The following is an 18,019-nucleotide window of genomic DNA, read 5'->3' on the forward strand; positions in this document are numbered from 1 at the left end:
CGGTTTTCACCTGCTTGGAATGGCACCAGAAATAATCAAACCAAAAGAGTTTCATGAGTTGACACTTGTGAGAGGAATTTCACCAATAACCCCCTTGGTGGAAATTGCTCTTTCAAAGGCCAGGCCTCCCCAGCCTTCCTGAAAGGCGTTGGACCCAAGGTTAAGATGACTTTCATGTACGTTGAACCAGCACATGACCTCGATTCATGAGCAATTATCTCCTCTCCACGTTTCCCAGGTTGATCTTTATTTCAATGTGTTGGAGCAGTTGTTCTGATCAGTAAAAAACAAAATTATTCTTTTGACAAGTAAATGTACTGTTCAGTCGTCCACCACAGTGGTCTCTGTGTCTACCGGGTCATTTGCTATTTCCCACTTTATCAACGGCTTCTCGCTTCTTCCAAATAGTTTATTTTGACAGAGCAAACGTTTTGCCAACGTCTATGATCTGATGTTTTAATCCTTAATATAACTGACTCAGCTGTGCTTCACTCTTATTGACTCTTTATTTCCTTCACATTCATGTTGAGAGCAGCAGAGCACTTTGAAATTGAGGCGTCAAGGGCCCCCAGGCGCCCACTCGATGTGTCCCCCCGGGCGTGGGGCCGCTGGCAAGGTGTCCCTTATTGTTCCACATTGGAGGTGGAAACCCTACACGCAGTGGCACTGACCTCACCAGGCCAGAAATGAATCAACTTCTAGGGTCCCAATTTAACAAGGGCCCGACTGCCCTGGACGCCACGTATTGCTGCCTGCAGCTATATTTACGGGTCCAGCTCCTATTGTTTTCGCTCTGATTTTTATCGTTATTAATCTTCTTGGTATTTTTCATCCTAAAAGCATCGGAAACACAGAAACCGCAGCACGCAGAGACACGTTTGAGACGTCTTGATGTTCGAGTTTGATCAACATCGACGTACATTTGGAGCAGAAATTGGTGAAAAACGGCTCCAAATTTACCGCAAGCAGAAGAACGTTGGCACAACTTGATTAGTTTGAGGAGTGGGGCGCTTTGTGACATCCTCATCTGAAGTCATACCAGAACCAGCTTCGTCCCTCGGAACTCACTCGCATCCAGCGACCTGTGCATTGTGGAGTGCTTTGCGTTTGCGACGCTAAGACAGACAACCCAAACTGGAACTCGTGCTGTGTTTCATAAAATCCCGAAAACTACGATCGTCACAGAGGCTGTTTTTCGTACCGCAGGAAGTTCTAAGAACCTCTGGAGGAGCCATCCCTTTCTTTTGTTTGTTGATGTCATTATTATTATTATTATTATTAGTAGTAGTAGCAGTCTTAGTACCTGCACTCTTGTCCAGGAAGTACGCCAGCAGGCAGCGCATGACGGCCTGGTGGCAGATCACCAGCACGTTCTCCTGCCGCTCCAGCTCCATGATGACGGGCTCCAGACGCTGCACCAGGTCCTCGTACGACTGCGGGGGCGGAGGTCAGAACATCAGAAACAAGCTACAGGAAATGAAAACAAGGTAACAAACAACCAGGCAGCACCACATCCCCACCTCTCCTTTGGGGTAACGGTAGCGGTATTTGTCTTGATCCCTCAGTGCGAACTCCATGGGGAAATGCTCTTGGATCTCCTCATACATCATTTCCTCACACACACCCTGAGGTAGAGGAAACAAGGCGACAATTTAAAGACAGAAAATATCATAAAGCCGCAATATCCACTTTGGTAGATTGAAAAAACAGAAAAGAAAAAGAGCCGTACGGCATCGATCTCGTTGAGAGTCTTCCACTGCTCATACGGCACCGCCAGGATCTCTGCCGTCTGGATGGTCCTCCTCATCTGGCTGGTCCACACCTTCAGGTCTTTAATGTTCTGATCCTGGATGAATTTCTTCAGACACTTGGCGAACTGGGAGAAATGAGAGGCCGCGGTTAATACTATTCCTGTGGTTGACGTCAGCGGTGTGTAGATTTCATGGGTCCACCACACTCACAGACAAGATGAATAAAAATGTGTATTCGAGGCAGTTCTGACATGACGTCTTTCAAGTTTGATCCAGATCGGTTCAGTATTGTGGATGAAAAAAATGTAAAAAAAAAAAAAGGCAATAATGTTGGAGCTGTATTAACTGCTTGTGGTCTTGTTCCGCACAGTTGTTTGAAGGACAAGTGCTGGATCAGGACAAGACTGAAAAAGGAACGCACACGTGCACGCGCACACACACACACACACACACCTACACACCTCCTTGCCCCTGGCAGAAAGTGCAGAGTCTCCTCCGATGTGTCCGGTGGTGTTCAGGTCGCTCTCTCCGTGGCGACACAGGTAGATGGAGCGCGGCGTGATGTGTATGTTCATCAGGTAGTAGACGATCCGGCTCTGGATGTGGTCCAGAACCCGATTCACCAGGTAGCGTCGACCCACGTCCATGACCTTTATGTAGGACACGTCCCTGGGAGGGGGCAGGGTTCATTTCCCAACTGTACGGCAGTGAGGACGCCTTGCGCCGAGCACAATGGACGCGCGTGGAGGCTCACCTGTCCAGCACCTCATCCAGAGGCTGGTAGGACGTCTCATAGCACTTGATTCTCTTCATGAAGTCCTCCACGGCTTCCTCTGTATTGCAGTCTATGTAATCGGGGCTTCCCAACTTGACTTGCTGCAAAACATTTTTTTAAGGGAACGTGTGCGAGCATGCATGTTTAATATATACATTTCATACCATTTGACGTGACACGGGCGAGGAGGCACGGTGCTTACGACTATGTTCTGTGCAATGACGTCCGGGTCCTCACAGACGGACTCCACGAAAAACACCTGGAGAGACAGAGACGCGTTGTTAGAGCGAGCGGCGCCTGCTCCGTGGCGGGCGCCGACTTCACCCAGGCCCCGCCCCGGTCGGCCCACCTTGAACCCGTTCTGCTCGGCAAACTTGACGATGGTTCCTCTTCTCTCTCTGGTGGTGTTGGTGGCGTCAAACACCTGAGGCGGACGGACAGAGATTAAAACGTGAGCGTACAATCGCCCGCTTCGGTGATTTAAAAAGAAAAAAAAAAGAAATAATAAATGTCAGGTGTGCTCAGGGAGGGAGCTGACGCCACTCACCGCCACCTGCCCCCCTTCCATGCTCAGGTACTGGCGGACGTCGTTCAGTGCTGCGAGCGCACACTGACTGTACACGACAACACGCACAGGGAAATGAACGGACGGTCAATCAAACCACATCCAGTGAATCAGCCGATCGGCACTAAGCTTTCTGGTTGACTGAGTCTTAGCTTCATATGTTGGCCATCGCCTGTAAAAGATCCATATCTGTTAAAAGTATGTGTGTAGTCGGATTGCACTTCTCGCTGCAAAGGTATGCAATGATTTGGCACGTTGATGATGAAAGATGTTATTTCAATCCAAAAATGGGATTAAGGTATTGACATGTCTCTCACAATAAGCGGAAGGAAAAGGGAAATACAGGCTATAACTGGCAAGACATACTTTTATCCATAAATTCCAGAGACGGATCAGACTGGGATAATATTGGCACCATTTGACATTTCTGCAGACAGACTTGTTAAACAAATGTTATTGGGCATTTCATTTGGTTTGAGTTTGAAAAATGAATTCAGCGTTATTTGTGCATGATGCAAACAACATTGTAGACAAGGTGATCAGAAGCTTTTTCAAAATGGAAAATTAACTACGACTACATCGTTTTCCAGTGCCAACGTTGCAATATTGACGTTCCCTCGCTGCTGAAAGACAGCCCAGTATAAAACAGGGTTGAGGGGAGACGTTCACATCAGCTAAAGCAGCTGTTGTCACATTATTATTAGGTCAACAAAAACACAGACTCTGCCCTTTTTACGGAGACAAATGGATTTCTCACCCAGGTCCTTGAGGGTGTAAAACTGTTCTGCCTCCTGCCAGAAGAGGGCGACGGTGAGCCTCAGGGCTGGCTTGTCGTCGCCACAGCCGTAGCCTTGTCTCGTACGCGCGCCATAAATGACGTGATCGCGGCGCTCACGACAGCGGCGCACAGGGCGATTTGGCGTGAGGGTGAACACCTCCCAATTATCGGAACTGCACGCCGTGCGCTTCAGGCAATTCCAGGCGACCACACAAATAACCAGACGGCGTCGAATTCATGGCAGGAGGCAGCTCTGTCTCTGTCCAAAGATTTGGAATATTGCAACACCTCCATATGTACAATAAATATAAATGCACTGAACTCTTTCTATTTGAATTGTATTGTTCTTCTCTAGTTATACAGATCCTTCCCTCGGGACTTATGTTTAATGTTTATAGTAGTTCTTTCAGTTTCCCCTGGCGGTTTGTGCACGTCGCCCGGTCTTTCAGAAGGGTATCACCACGGCATCTACCCGGCAACGCGTCAACTATCAATGTTTGTGCGTCTTTTGCTCCTCTGGTGGTGCGCCTGCCACCAGCGCCAGGGCTCGCTGGCGGCGGCGGGAAATCGTGCTTCATACCTCCTTGGACAGAATGTTCAAATAGACTATGAATTTATTAGGGTTCACCATTCTGCCTAGCGACAATTCTTTAAAAATTTGTATTCAAACAAAGGCACTCCCCCCCCCCCCAACTACTGGCAGGGGTTTCAATCCACAGGAAATCAAACTTAACCGACAGATTCACCCTGAGAGGGGACGACTCACCGCCTGATCTTCAGGCCTTCTTCATTGTCTGGACGGAAAAACTCAAAGGACTTGTAGATCTTTAAAAACTCTCTCCGGTATTGGCCCACGTTAAACTCTGTTGGAAAAAGAAAATTGTGGCAGAATTAAATTACATTTTATCATCATGTATATATTAAACACAGAGGGAAATATGTAAAAAAACAAATCTGAGCGCGCGTGCGTGTGTATGTGTGTGTGTGTGTGTGTGTGTGTGTGTGTGTGTGTGTGTGTGTGCGTGCGCCAGTGGAGCCTGTACCTTTGGTTGGCACACCGATCCAGTTAAGGTAGCGCGTTAGCTTCTTGGAGATGTAGGTCTTGCCTCTGGCCGGTAGTCCGACGGTCACGATGAGGGTCGGGCAGTTGGTCATGCATACTGAGAGAGAGAGAGAGAGAGAGAGAGAGAGAGAGAGAGAGAGAGAGAGTTGAGATGAATTGACACACCCTTCACTCAGAGGGAGTGACTGCTGCAGCAGACATGCCCGTCAACAGTCTCCATCTGGGTTCAACCAGCACACGGCTGCCCTGCTGGACTTCTCACAAGTGACTACACGCTGTGAGCAACTTCTGTCTATTTTGCGTTGCCACTGGTTGCTACAAATAATTCCTATTAGTATAGACGCCATCGTTATGTAAGTTTTCTTACACTTAACAGTGGTGAATTACTAAGACCAAAGAATGTAAAGCGAGGGGGAAATGGCTCTCACAGCAATAGCAGAGGCCCCTGTGTTAATTGGGGAGATGGCTTTCATTGAGATGAAGTGCACAATCGAATTAAGCAGTGAGTGATGCGAGGCGACTGAACGCCTCAGATCACGCTGTAATTGAGTGGTCTGACCTCTTAGGGGAGTGCGTCACAACAGAGCCGCAGCGGAGCGGCCGTTTCAACTGGACCTGCCGAAACTCTACCCAAAATAAGTCAACCTGTGTATTTCTACACGCCCGGCATGCTGGTGTCTTGACTGCCGACGTTGGAATGTACCAACCGTACGTCACAAGGCCCAGGACAAGGCCACGATGCATCACCTGTGGGACAGGACTCAGTGTTTGGGGTGTCTGTGTCCCGGTTCGACCAGAACAAAAATAAGCAAAGACCGAAGCCCAGACGTCCTCCACAGCAGGAGAGCAGATCACACCACTGGGTCACGACTGTCTGCGGATGTACAACACCCATTTACCTTTTTGCGCCTATTACAGAAAACGCTTTCTCTTCTCCGATCACATTATTATTATTTTTTTTAACGGTGTGCCGTCTTAAATATTTGGAAATGTTTTAATTACTGTTCTTTTTTTTTTTTTAATCTATTAAATGTTTTAATCATGGCACACTACAACGCAATTTCTCAATGTTGTTTCCCTGAATAGACAGACAGACAGATACTGACCAACGACTTCTCTAATGTCCAGGTAATGATTTGCCTTCAGTTCAGCTTTTTAGGGTCACAGTACTTGACCCCGAGATTGATCTTACAGTCGTGATAGTTTGAGGGGTTCCACGGATGATGCATCTACTGGCCGCTTGTATAAATCGGACTAGACGGGCTGAAATGATGCAACATCCCCCGCAAGACGGACAAGTACCGGGTCGCTTTTCTCCACAGACTAAAAAAAAAAAAGCCCACAGTACCTCCCGCGTCGCATCCATTCATCACAAAATGCCATCGTCGCATGAGCGGATCATGTGCTTTAACAACAAACAAAACAAAAAAAACAAAAAAGAGCGTCTGTCGAGCATCTCCACCCCCTCCCCGGCGCAACACCACCCGCTCCCCGGCGCATCTCGACCTCCTCCCCGTCGCAGCAACACCACCTCCCCGGCGCATCTCGACCCCTTCCCCGACGCATCTCGACCCCCTCCCCGGCGCAACACCACCCCCACACCTGCGCATCTCAACCTCCTCCCTGGCGCAGCAACACCACCTCCCCGGCGCATCTCCACCTCCTCCCCGGCGCAGCAACACCACCTCCCCGGCGCATCTCGACCCCTTCCCCGACGCATCTCGACCCCCTCCCCGGCGCAACACCACCCCCACACCTGCGCATCTCAACCTCCTCCCTGGCGCAGCAACACCACCTCCCCGGCGCATCTCCACCTCCTCCCCGGCGCAGCAACACCACCTCCCCGGCGCATCTCCACCCCCTCCCCGTCGCAGCACCACCTCCTCCCCGTCGCAGCAACACCGCCTCCCCGGCGCAGCAACACCGCCTCCCCGGCGCAGCAACACCGCCTCCCCGGCGCATCTCCACCACCTCCCCGGCGCATCTCGACCCCCTCCCCGGCGCATCTCCACCTCCTCCCCGTCGCAGCAACACCGCCTCCCCGGCGCAGCAACACCGCCTCCCCGGCGCATCTCCACGCCGCTTGCCGGTGACACGCATCTCACCTCTCTTCTGGGAAATGTGCTTTCCTGGGAGCCCGTTATTACACGGAATCCAGATTTTCCTCAGCGGGGTCTGGGTCAGTTCGCACGCATACGTCTCCATCCCGAGCGGCGCCGTGGAGCCCCGTGGAGCCCCGTGGATCCCTGTGCTTCCCGGGCTATGGCCGCTACCGCGCCGCTGCTGCGGGGACTCGGTGCCCGGCGCTGGGATGGACGTCACGTCAGCTGAGGAGCGGCGGCATCTCATTACCGTAACGGCGCGGAGAGACGCGCACGGGAACTGCCGGCGGGTGGCGATACCGCGACGTTCGCGGTGAATGCGCGACGACGCTCGTGTCGGGAACGAAACACCCGGAGTCACGTCGATTCTCATCCACGATGGACGCGATCACTAAAAGTCAAACATCTTACGATCAGAAATGTTGTACTTTTGAAGACCTTGACTGCTTTTCAAGTAAACCATCTCTCTTATTTGATAAAGTATTTGCACGCCTACGAGTATTGCACGTACTATATATTTGGCACAGAGCGGAGGTGCGTATACAAAAAAATAAATAAATTAATCCGCCAGACTGTTTGTTAAATTTAAACGTCCTACATTCAAATATGACTGTGTAAGGACGCCTCTGCCTAATGTTTGTGCAACTGAATTGACAAGACATTTTAAGAGTTTTTAAAAGGACCCACCTGCAGCTGTGAAACATTGTAATTGAAAGTGATTATTCGTCATGTACAGAAATATACAATCAATACTAGAATCCGTACCGCCACCGCCAAAGCATTTAAAAAAAAAATTATCTCAAGATTCAAGACTCAAGATTTTTATTTGTCACATACATATACATACTTTCATACATATATGCAGTGAAATGTAATAAGTGAATTGTGCATTTTGTGTATTCTGTATATTTCGGCTAATACTTCTCCATTCCCGTAATGGCAGAGCAATCCGTCACCAAATATTCAGGCGGAGAAGAAAAACAAGCGGCGCGTGTTCACGTGCCGCACTCGTGGACAATAGATGGGTCCGGGAAGTGGACCAATGAGGATCAGGCAGAGCGGGCTGATTGGCCAATCACAGGGCTGCGCCGGGGAGCTGGAGGAAGTGCTGCTGGAGGCGAGCGGGGCGACGGCAGCACGCGCCCACGAGCCGCGGCCTGACGGAGCCCAGCGCCGCTAGTACTACACTGCTAGTACTACACTGCTAGTACTACACTGCTAGTACTGCACTGCTAGTACTACACTGCTAGTACTACACTACTAGTACTGCACTGCTAGTACTACACTACTAGTACTACACTACTAGTACTACACTGCTAGTACTGCACTGCTAGTACTACACTGCTAGTACTACACTACTAGTACTGCACTGCTAGTACTACACTGCTAGTACTACACTGCTAGTACTACACTACTAGTACTACACTACTAGTACTACACTGCTAGTACTGCACTGCTAGTACTACACTGCTAGTACTACACTGCTAGTACTACACTACTAGTACTGCACTGCTAGTACTACACTACTAGTACTACACTGCTAGTACTGCACTGCTAGTACTACACTGCTAGTACTACACTACTAGTACTGCACTGCTAGTACTGCACTGCTAGTACTACACTGCTAGTACTACACTACTAGTACTACACTGCTAGTACTGCACTGCTAGTACTACACTGCTAGTACTGCACTGCTAGTACTACACTACTAGTACTACACTGCTAGTACTACACTGCTAGTACTACACTACTAGTACTACACTGCTAGTACTACACTGCTAGTACTGCACTGCTAGTACTACACTACTAGTACTACACTGCTAGTACTACACTACTAGTACTGCACTACTAGTACTACACTGCTAGTACTACACTACTAGTACTGCACTGCTAGTACTACACTACTAGTACTACACTGCTAGTACTACACTACTAGTACTGCACTACTAGTACTACACTGCTAGTACTACTAGTACTACACTGCTAGTACTACACTACTAGTACTACACTGCTAGTACTACACTACTAGTACTGCACTGCTAGTACTACACTACTAGTACTACACTGCTAGTACCACACTGCTAGTACTGCACTGCTAGTACTACACTACTAGTACTGCACTGCTAGTACTGCACTGCTAGTACTACACTGCTAGTACTACACTACTAGTACTGCACTGCTAGTACTACACTGCTAGTACTACACTGCTAGTACTGCACTGCTAGTACTACACTGCTAGTACTGCACTGCTAGTACTACACTACTAGTACTACACTGCTAGTACTGCACTGCTAGTACTACACTACTAGTACTACACTACTAGTACTGCACTGCTAGTACTGCACTGCTAGTACTACACTGCTAGTACTGCACTGCTAGTACTGCACTGCTAGTACTGCACTGCTAGTACTACACTACTAGTACTACACTACTAGTACTGCACTACTAGTACTACACTGCTAGTACTACACTGCTAGTACTACACTGCTAGTACTACACTACTAGTACTGCACTGCTAGTACTACACTGCTAGTACTACACTGCTAGTACTACACTGCTAGTACTACACTACTAGTACTGCACTGCTAGTACTGCACTGCTAGTACTACACTACTAGTACTACACTGCTAGTACTGCACTGCTAGTACTGCACTGCTAGTACTACACTACTAGTACTACACTGCTAGTACTACACTGCTAGTACTGCACTACTAGTACTACACTGCTAGTACTGCACTGCTAGTACTGCACTGCTAGTACTACACTACTAGTACTGCACTGCTAGTACTACACTGCTAGTACTACACTACTAGTACTACACTACTAGTACTACACTGCTAGTACTGCACTGCTAGTACTACACTACTAGTACTGCACTGCTAGTACTGCACTGCTAGTACTACACTGCTAGTACTACACTACTAGTACTGCACTGCTAGTACTACACTACTAGTACTGCACTACTAGTACTACACTGCTAGTACTACACTACTAGTACTGCACTGCTAGTACTACACTACTAGTACTGCACTGCTAGTACTACACTACTAGTACTACATTGCTAGTACTACACTACTAGTACTACACTACTAGTACTGCACTACTAGTACTACACTGCTAGTACTACACTGCTAGTACTGCACTGCTAGTACTACACTACTAGTACTGCACTACTAGTACTACACTACTAGTACTGCACTGCTAGTACTGCACTGCTAGTACTACACTGCTAGTACTGCACTACTAGTACTGCACTGCTAGTACTACACTACTAGTACTGCACTACTAGTACTGCACTACTAGTACTACACTACTAGTACTACACTGCTAGTACTACACTACTAGTACTACACTGCTAGTACTACACTGCTAGTACTGCACTACTAGTACTACACTGCTAGTACTACACTACTAGTACTACACTGCTAGTACTGCACTGCTAGTACTGCACTGCTAGTACTACACAGCTAGTACTACACTACTAGTACTACACAGCTAGTACTGCACTACTAGTACTGCACTACTAGTACTGCACTACTAGTACTGCACTGCTAGTACTACACTGCTAGTACTACACTACTAGTACTGCACTGCTAGTACTACACTACTAGTACTACACAGCTAGTACTGCACTACTAGTACTACACTACTAGTACTACACTACTAGTGCTGCACTGCTAGTACTACACAGCTAGTACTACGCTACTAACACTACACAGCTAGTACTACACTACTAGTACTACACAGCTAGTACTACACAGCTAGTACTACACTACTAGTACTGCACTACTAGTGCTGCACTGCTAGAACTGCACTACTAGTACTACACTACTAGTACTAGTACTACACAACTAGTACTACACAACTAGTACTACACTACTAGTACTGCACTACTAGTACTACACTACTAGTACTACACTACTAGTACTGCACTGCTAGTACTACACTACTAGTACTACACTGCTAGTACTACACTACTAGTACTACACTACTAGTACTGCACTACTAGTACTACACTGCTAGTACTACACTGCTAGTACTACACTACTAGTACTGCACTACTAGTACTGCACTGCTAGTACTACACTGCTAGTACTACACTACTAGTACTGCACTGCTAGTACTACACTACTAGTACTACACAGCTAGTACTGCACTACTAGTACTACACTACTAGTACTACACTACTAGTACTACACAGCTAGTACTACACTACTAACACTACACAGCTAGTACTACACTACTAGTACTACACAGCTAGTACTACACTACTAGTACTACACTACTAGTACTGCACTACTAGTGCTGCACTGCTAGAACTGCACTACTAGTACTGCACTGCTAGTACTACACTACTAGTACTAGTACTACACAACTAGTACTACACAACTAGTACTACACTACTAGTACTAAACAACTAGTACTACACTACTAGTCCTACACTACACTACTAGTACTACACAACTAGTACTACACAACTAGTACTACACTACAAGTACTACACAACTAGTACTACACTACTAGCACTGCACTACTAGTACTACACTAAACTACTAGTACTACACTACTAGTACTACACTACTAGTACTACACTACACTACTAGTACTACACAACTAGTACTACACTACTAGTACTACACAACTAGTACTACACTACTAGTACTACACTACTAGTACTACACTACACTACTAGTACTACACAACTAGTACTACACAACTAGTACTACACTACTAGTACTACACAACTATTACTACACTACTAGTACTGCACTACTAGTACTACACTACTCTACTAGTACTACACTACTAGTACTACACAACTAGTACTACACTACTAGTACTACACTACACAACTAGTACTACGCTACTAGTACTACACTACTAGTACTACACAACCAGTACTACACTACTAGTACTACACTACTAGTACTACACTACACAACTAGTACTACACAACTAGTACTACACTACACAACTAGTACTCACAACTAGTACTACACTACTAGTACTACACAACACAACTAGTACTACACTACACAACTAGTACTACACAACTAGTACTACACTACACAACTAATACTACACTACACAACTAATACTACACAACTAATACTACACTACACAACTAATACTACACAACTAATACTACACAACACTATTCAACTAACACTACACAACAAACACTACACAACAAACACTACACAACTAGTACTACAGAACACTACACAACTAACACTACACAACACTACACAGCCAACACTACACAACACTACACAACTAACACTACACAACACGACACAACACTACACAACTAACACTACACAACACTACACAACTAACACTACACAACACGACACAACACCACACAACTAACACTACACAACTAACACTACACAACAAACACTACACAACTAGTACTACACAACACTACACAACTAACACTACACAACTAACACTACACAGCCAACACTACACAACTAACACTACACAACTAACACTACACAACACTACACAACACGACACAACTAACACTACACAACTAGTACTACACAAGACAACAACACTACACAACTAACACTACAACACATTTGACATTTTGCATTTGACTCCACATTCCCGTCAGTCACTGTCATTGAGTTATTTAGGTTTGAATCATGATTGACATGGTTTGATCATATTGACATATTTAAAAGGAGCTTTGTATCCTGAACTATTTCTTTTGTTAAACTTTATTCAGGATGTGCACGAGCGCTCATCTGCACAAAACAACTGTAGCACGTGATACTTGATCACAGGCTCCTGTCAGGGCATCAACTACTTAGTGGAGTCATAGTTGTGTACTCTGAGGGTATTTGTACTTGTGCGTAAGTAAACAGTGTGAATAGTTCCTCCCCCCCTGCATTTGACAGAGTTCACACAGTTACTTCACAATAAAGTCCAAACACCATAAGCTTGATGACTTGGCAACACTTATTAAAAGTGTGCAGTGTCATTTCTATAAATATTAATCAGACTTTCCAGCAGTTCTTGTTTTTCCTTCTCCCATTTGTTTTGATTGCGTAACCCTAAAATAATTTGATTATTCACAATAGTTGTCACAGTTTTCTAGTTATGTGATGAAGGAATTTGAGGATATATAACGACTAAAGGAACGCAACGGCGCCCATATGGTGTACATGCAGGTAACGGCATGTACCACGGGTAGTTCTTTGGTCAACTTTGATCTAATTGGGATTATTTCTGTTATGTGGGTCCATTATTTGGGGTGATTTTTATCTTTCTATAAGTTGGTTGTTTTCTAGACAATATGGTTCATGGAAATCAGTATGACGGTAAAGGACGGGCCTGTGTTCATAAATGTTTAACCATAAAACAAATCCGACAAATTCATCAAATAATAGGTCAAATGATTTCCCTTGATTCAAGTTCTTGCAGATACACAAGAGGACTTGAAAATAGCTGTATAAACAGTTATGTCCTCGGTGTCTGGGTGAGGGCGCACAGTGCAGTGTCGGCGGTTCCGCACCAGGTGACACTGTCCCCCAGCTTTTTTTTTTTTTTAAACGACCTTGTTTTCCGTTCCAAACGCCGTGTGACGTCCTCAGTACAGCACTAGCGCCCGACAACAACGATGAACGAATGCGTCCAAAAAAATGAAGGCGCTGTTACACTGACAATGTCCCCCACATTGACAGTCGTCGATGTGGAGGACAACGTAACGCACAGGGAACTCCTCTAATACTGTGTCGTGCGCTGACCAACTCGCATAAAGGGAAGTTATTTGTCAGTCGTTATGCAGAGGCTGGCCCTCCCATCGGCGGGAACAGGCTGTTTCGGCGACTGTTGCACATAGTTTCCCCACTGGCTATCTGTCTGAGCCTCCCTGCCCCACGCCTGATTCCACACTGAGCTACATCTGACCGGTTGGTTCTGCAAGAGCTCTGTCCAAATGGTGTGATGGAGTATAGTGAGGCTTTACGGAATGCCAGGGTTACAGCAGCTGTTCCGACATTCTTGAAGTGGCCTCCCTGTCTGTCCTCCCTGTTCTATATTATACACTAGATGCAGCCGTCAACAAGCACTACTGAAATAAACACATCTGGAATTAATGGAGCTCAAATAAGCAAAGATGATAATAAGAAGAAGCACTCCAGCAGATTGTTGCTATACATCATATACATAAATCATATACATATATACATCCATATATATATATATATATATATATATATATATATATATATATATATATATATATATATATATATATATATATTATATATATTTATACACATCCATACACACACACACACACACACACAGTAATTGATTCAAAAACAAATGCGTGTTTTTGTACATTATGTGTGTTCCGTCATGTATGTCATTGCTGCTGCAACACTGGAGTTTCCCTTTGGGGATTAATAAAGTATCTTTATCTCATCTATCTCATCTATATCCCTGCATACAGTGTGTCATACATACATTGGGTGGTATTTCCTCTCTAAACGTCCAGTCCACATGAGAGGGGTTCTCAACTTTTTTTTTTGCCCCATGACCCAGTTTTTGTGTCCCAAAATTCTCATAGCAACAGCAATTAGAGAGTGTGAAATTTTTTTCACCTTTTATTATTATTATTATTATTATAATAATTATTTTATTTTTTTGAGCCAAAGCCCCTAATTTTATGTTTTACAACTCACATGTAGGCCTATAAGGAACAGATTGAGGCTAAACTATAATTTTCTTTCTTTTTTATTTGACAAAGCAAGATGAATATTATATTCATTTTGCAACTCCAAACAGGAGCAGCAGAAAGAAGAAGAAGAAGAAGATGTGTAATATATCCTCAGTAGCGCACCTGGTTCTTCAAGCATGAAACCATTTATACACTACTGAAATAAAGGGAGTTTGATTATTTGACAAATTGCAGCCGTTGTCTGTAGCTGGCTTTGTTCTGCGCGTTGAAAGGGAATGAGGGGGCGGGCGGCCCTGTCTGAATCTGGATTTTGAAATGTCACCATCCCACAGATCATTAACTTATGCAATCAAACCCAAAAAACGAGACTCTCAAACACGTAAACAGCCGCTCCCATACACGACATTCCAATAAGGTCAATGCAAGTCTGCCCAACACACACACACACACACACACACACACACACACACACACACACACACACACACACACACACACACACACACACACACACACACACACACACACACACGATATGAGCCTTAAATGGGATCGTGGAAGCGCCTGAACTTTCACCCAGATACAGCAGCGGCCAAGGGGGGGAGCTGCAGAGCGAGTCAGAACCAAATACAAGCTTCATATCTATGGGATGGGAAATGGAGAAAGATGCACCAAAACAAAGGGGGGGGGTGCAAAAGGAGAGGAGAAAGCATTTGAGAAATAGAGAGAGAGAGAGAGAGGGAGCGATAAATGACAGATTTACAATCTCTGTGCCTGCATCTGGATTTTCTTGCTTCCCAGAAACAGAGACTACCGCCTCTGATCACAGGCCCACGACGGCCGGGGAACTCAGGCAGGAATGAATCCCTGCCTATGCTGGATCAGTGATTACATCACGTCCAACATCATCACATAAAGAATTGACTCCATAGACCTACACCTGCGTCAATGCAAGTGTAATCACGAGAGAATGTGATTTTCCGGCATCTTTTTCTGTGTGTATTCAAACAGCTTGTACACACGAACCCAGGAAGGGTTTTCATGTCACCTGTCTCCTTTGTTTTTCTCAATAACAAAAAGGGAAGTGTTATGGAAACACAGCGTATAGAGCGTCCAGGCTACCTGACTAATAAACTTACATAACCGTCTATTCCTGCCCCGTGATGACTTAGTCATTGGATTATACAGCACATAGTATTATCCTTGACTGTGGGACAATGTGTGGAAATCTCTAGATCAGTATGAAGGCCGAGCACGGCTACACCAGATATTACAACGCCTCTCTTCGACCACAGCTTGAATGGGGAACTACCATCACCAAACATTTTTAAAGAAAATTGGCCAATAGTCGAAATGCATAACGAACCACTTGTGCAGCACGCAGCCTACATCAACCTCCCGGCTGTCACAGCGGTGCAAAGCAAAACCAAAGGAATGGCGTCCACCTAGAAAGAGGTCACCCGCGCCAAACACTTTCCAGTCCGTGTTCGCACCCGGAGGAAACGCACCTGGCTCTTCACGCCACATGAATAATGTACTCAAGGTGCGGAAGTGGGTCCTCTGCGGGTGGAGGAGGTTGGTGTAAACGGGCCTGCTTACGACCTTGAACAAGGCTGTTTTGCGGTCATGGTCAGCTGTGTTGTGTGCATGGGGAAACTTAAAAAAAAACCTTTGTTGACGGCTGCGTTGCAAACAAGGACGCCTGCAAAAATTGGGTTTCTGCCCACTTTTCTAACCGGAAGTGCCAGAAACGTTCCCCCGTCGCTCCCAGCGCCACGGCCGCGGCTCGAAGCGCGCGTCAACAAAAACGACCCCGACGACGTCGACGAGCCCACGTTGGTGTTGCAGCCCGCGACGCCCGCGCCCCATCGCGCTTGTTTTGCAGCGTGGCCGCCGTCCCCCCTCCCGCATGCGCGCGTCCCGCTCCCGTGCGGGTGTTTGCGCAGCGTGCGGTCCTGTTTTATGTCACCGCGTCGATTTTATTTCGCTCGCAAATGTCTGCGAGTGATGTCTGCGAGTTCTGCCAAAGAACTGCCCCCGCAACATGGAGGCGTTCGTCGGAAAACACCGCGATGTTTGTTCTCGTCGGTATCGCTCGCGGCTGCGGCGGGTATTTAAATGTACCCTACTTCAGTACCCACGCGTTTCCGATACGATACTTATTTTCGTGGGGTGGTGGTTGTTGTTTTTTCTCCGCCTTCCAAACACCCGTCGCCGCTGTCACTTGTGGTCGCTAGCCCGGCCGCTTGGCCAGCAGCTGCCATGCTAAGTAGAAAACAACACCGCGCTATGCTAACCGCCCGCATAGTCAACAGCTGCGGCCACAGGTAGAACCACACAGGTAGAACCACACAGGTAGAACCACACAGGTAAACCACACAGTGCCCGTCGAGACCCTCCGACTTGCCCCCTGTTTTCGGCGGGACGCGCGGGTGCCTACGTGACAGGCTCGTTGACTCCACCCGCCCCGTGCGCTAACCCGCGTCAGAGCCGCCCCCCGCCCCGCAGCCGGCGCCGCCTCGCCTCCCCTCCCCTCGCACCCCACCTACCTGTACTGTCCGCGGTGTGTCGGGGTCGGCAGGAGCCCCTCATCGTCCCCCCTCTCGAAGCGGCGTTTCTTCCGTCTCCGTCGGGGCGGGACGACGCCTCTCGCCGGAATGAATGGAGCGCAGTGGAGGCTGGAGCCGCTGCCCAGCGGAGCCAACAACACGGAGCAGCGCGGGGCACGCCCCCCCCCGACAACACAAGCATCACAACAAGCAGCGTGGAGTGCAGGGAAAACATGACAAGAACATATCAAACATACTGTTACAAATAACCGCATCTAACATATCAACGCGATAAATATTATAATATATATGAATGCATGTTTTTTTTCAATATTATTTCAATGCAGACCCTCTGCACATTCCTTCAAGGGCCTCTAGGGGGCCGCGGAACTCATTTGGGAAACCCTGGCCCGTACAAGTGAAGTTTATTTATATAGTCGGCCTCATGGCCTTCACGCGCCCAGTTTCACATGGAGATCGACAGCCTCCTCCGGCCTCTAGACTCCAGGCTCCTTCTGGGAGGACATGGAAGAAACCTGGACAAGGGAAGGGACCACGGAGGGAGGAGTCCGCCTTCCAGGACAAGCTGCAATGGATGCCGCGTGGGCGACGTCGTCGGCATTATGAAAACGATTAGGTCCTTAGGTCACCACCGGGTGCCTGGAGTCCTAGGCGCCGGTGCCGGCGGCGGGGTGGTTCAGATGCTGCCGTCGCGGGTTCAAGTCCAGACTTTCCCATCC

The 18,019-nt window shown here is 47.0% G+C and overlaps 1 protein-coding gene across 2 annotated transcripts in view; it reads right to left on the reverse strand.

The window, feature by feature from the left end:
* pfkfb4b (6-phosphofructo-2-kinase/fructose-2,6-biphosphatase 4b) overlaps positions 1-17,424 on the reverse strand; it is a 21,356-nt gene extending 3,932 nt beyond the window's left edge. The window contains exons 1-11 of one of the 2 annotated variants that reach the window (XM_080000877.1): positions 17,280-17,424; positions 4,913-5,029; positions 4,636-4,732; positions 3,074-3,140; positions 2,876-2,950; positions 2,729-2,785; positions 2,506-2,627; positions 2,213-2,420; positions 1,730-1,876; positions 1,521-1,625; positions 1,304-1,433 (exon numbers count right to left, since the gene is read on the reverse strand). In XM_080000877.1, coding sequence (XP_079857003.1) covers positions 1,304-1,433; positions 1,521-1,625; positions 1,730-1,876; positions 2,213-2,420; positions 2,506-2,627; positions 2,729-2,785; positions 2,876-2,950; positions 3,074-3,140; positions 4,636-4,732; positions 4,913-5,029; positions 17,280-17,322 — 1,168 coding nt within the window. In that variant the 5' untranslated portion in view covers positions 17,323-17,424. Of the gene's footprint in view, positions 1-1,303; positions 1,434-1,520; positions 1,626-1,729; positions 1,877-2,212; positions 2,421-2,505; positions 2,628-2,728; positions 2,951-3,073; positions 3,141-4,635; positions 4,733-4,912; positions 5,030-17,279 lie in introns of both variants that reach the window. The other variant, XM_080000876.1, reaches the window with a different exon arrangement.
* Positions 17,425-18,019: the final 595 nt, after the last annotated feature.

The sequence above is a fragment of the Zeus faber genome (assembly GCF_960531495.2).
Source record: "Zeus faber genome assembly, chromosome: 5".
NCBI classification, from domain to species: domain Eukaryota; kingdom Metazoa; phylum Chordata; class Actinopteri; order Zeiformes; family Zeidae; genus Zeus; species Zeus faber.